The 907-nt window shown below is 64.5% G+C and overlaps 1 protein-coding gene across 1 annotated transcript in view; it reads left to right on the plus strand.

The window, feature by feature from the left end:
• The window catches only part of PIEZO1 (piezo-type mechanosensitive ion channel component 1), a gene marked incomplete at its 5' end in the record, with an annotated part of 13,786 nt that overhangs the window by 4,705 nt on the left and 8,174 nt on the right, over positions 1-907 (plus strand). The window contains 2 exon segments of the mRNA XM_010020540.1: positions 156-309; positions 766-904. Coding sequence (XP_010018842.1) covers positions 156-309; positions 766-904 — 293 coding nt within the window.

Below are 907 nucleotides of genomic sequence, written 5' to 3' on the forward strand. Positions count from 1 at the left end.
ATCCCCCGGCCCGTTCCCCCTACTCCATCCCTGCCCCCTCCTGCCCGTGGAGTGCCCTGTCCCCCTAGTCCAGCCCCTGTCACCCTGCTGCCCATGGGGTGCCCTGTCCCCTACTCCATCCCCAGCACCCCCTGCCCTAAGCCATGTGCCCACAGATGACTTCATGCTGCTGCTGTGCGTGGCGCAGCAGTGGCGGGTGTTCGAGGCCGAGCGCACGGAGGAGTGGCTGCAGGCGGCGGGCGAGAACACCGACCGGCTGGACCTGGAGCGGGACACCCACAACCCCACACCCAACTTCATACACTGCCGGTGGGCGCCCAACCCGGCACTGGGCACCTGGGGATGGGACCTTCCCTTGGGAGGGCACCCTCTGGACAGAATGGGACCCCCAGGCAGTCCCTAGGGGCTGGGGTGCCCTAGGATGGGACCCTTGTGGGCAAGGGAAGCTGTCCCCCTGATGCTAGGACAGGACCCCCCTTGCAATGGCTGGGGCCGGGCCCCCTGCTCCCCCGCGCGCAGGCTGGGACAGCAGCACCCTGAGGCTGTGCTGGAAGGAGATAACGATGGTTCAGGGCACCCCTAGTGATGGTGCAGGACCTGTGGGCACTGGGATGCCATAGACTGGGACAAGGGATTTTGTCCCCAGGATAGGGCTGATGCAGGTTTGACTGTGCTGGTTTGACTGGTAGCACTTCACTGCACTCCAAACCCAAGCATGGGTGCTGCTGGGGACAGGGACCCTGCTCTTAATGCCCCATCCCACAGGTCCTACCTGGACATGGCGAAGGTGGTGGTCTTCCGCTACCTCTTCTGGTTAGTCCTGGTGGTGGTCTTCATCACCGGGGCCACCCGCATCAGTGTTTTCGGCCTTGGCTACCTGCTGGCCTGCTTCTACCTCCTCCTCTTC

Source organism: Nestor notabilis, unplaced genomic scaffold (genome assembly GCF_000696875.1).
Source record: "Nestor notabilis isolate BGI_N333 unplaced genomic scaffold, ASM69687v1 scaffold18158, whole genome shotgun sequence".
In the NCBI taxonomy this organism is placed as follows: domain Eukaryota; kingdom Metazoa; phylum Chordata; class Aves; order Psittaciformes; family Psittacidae; genus Nestor; species Nestor notabilis.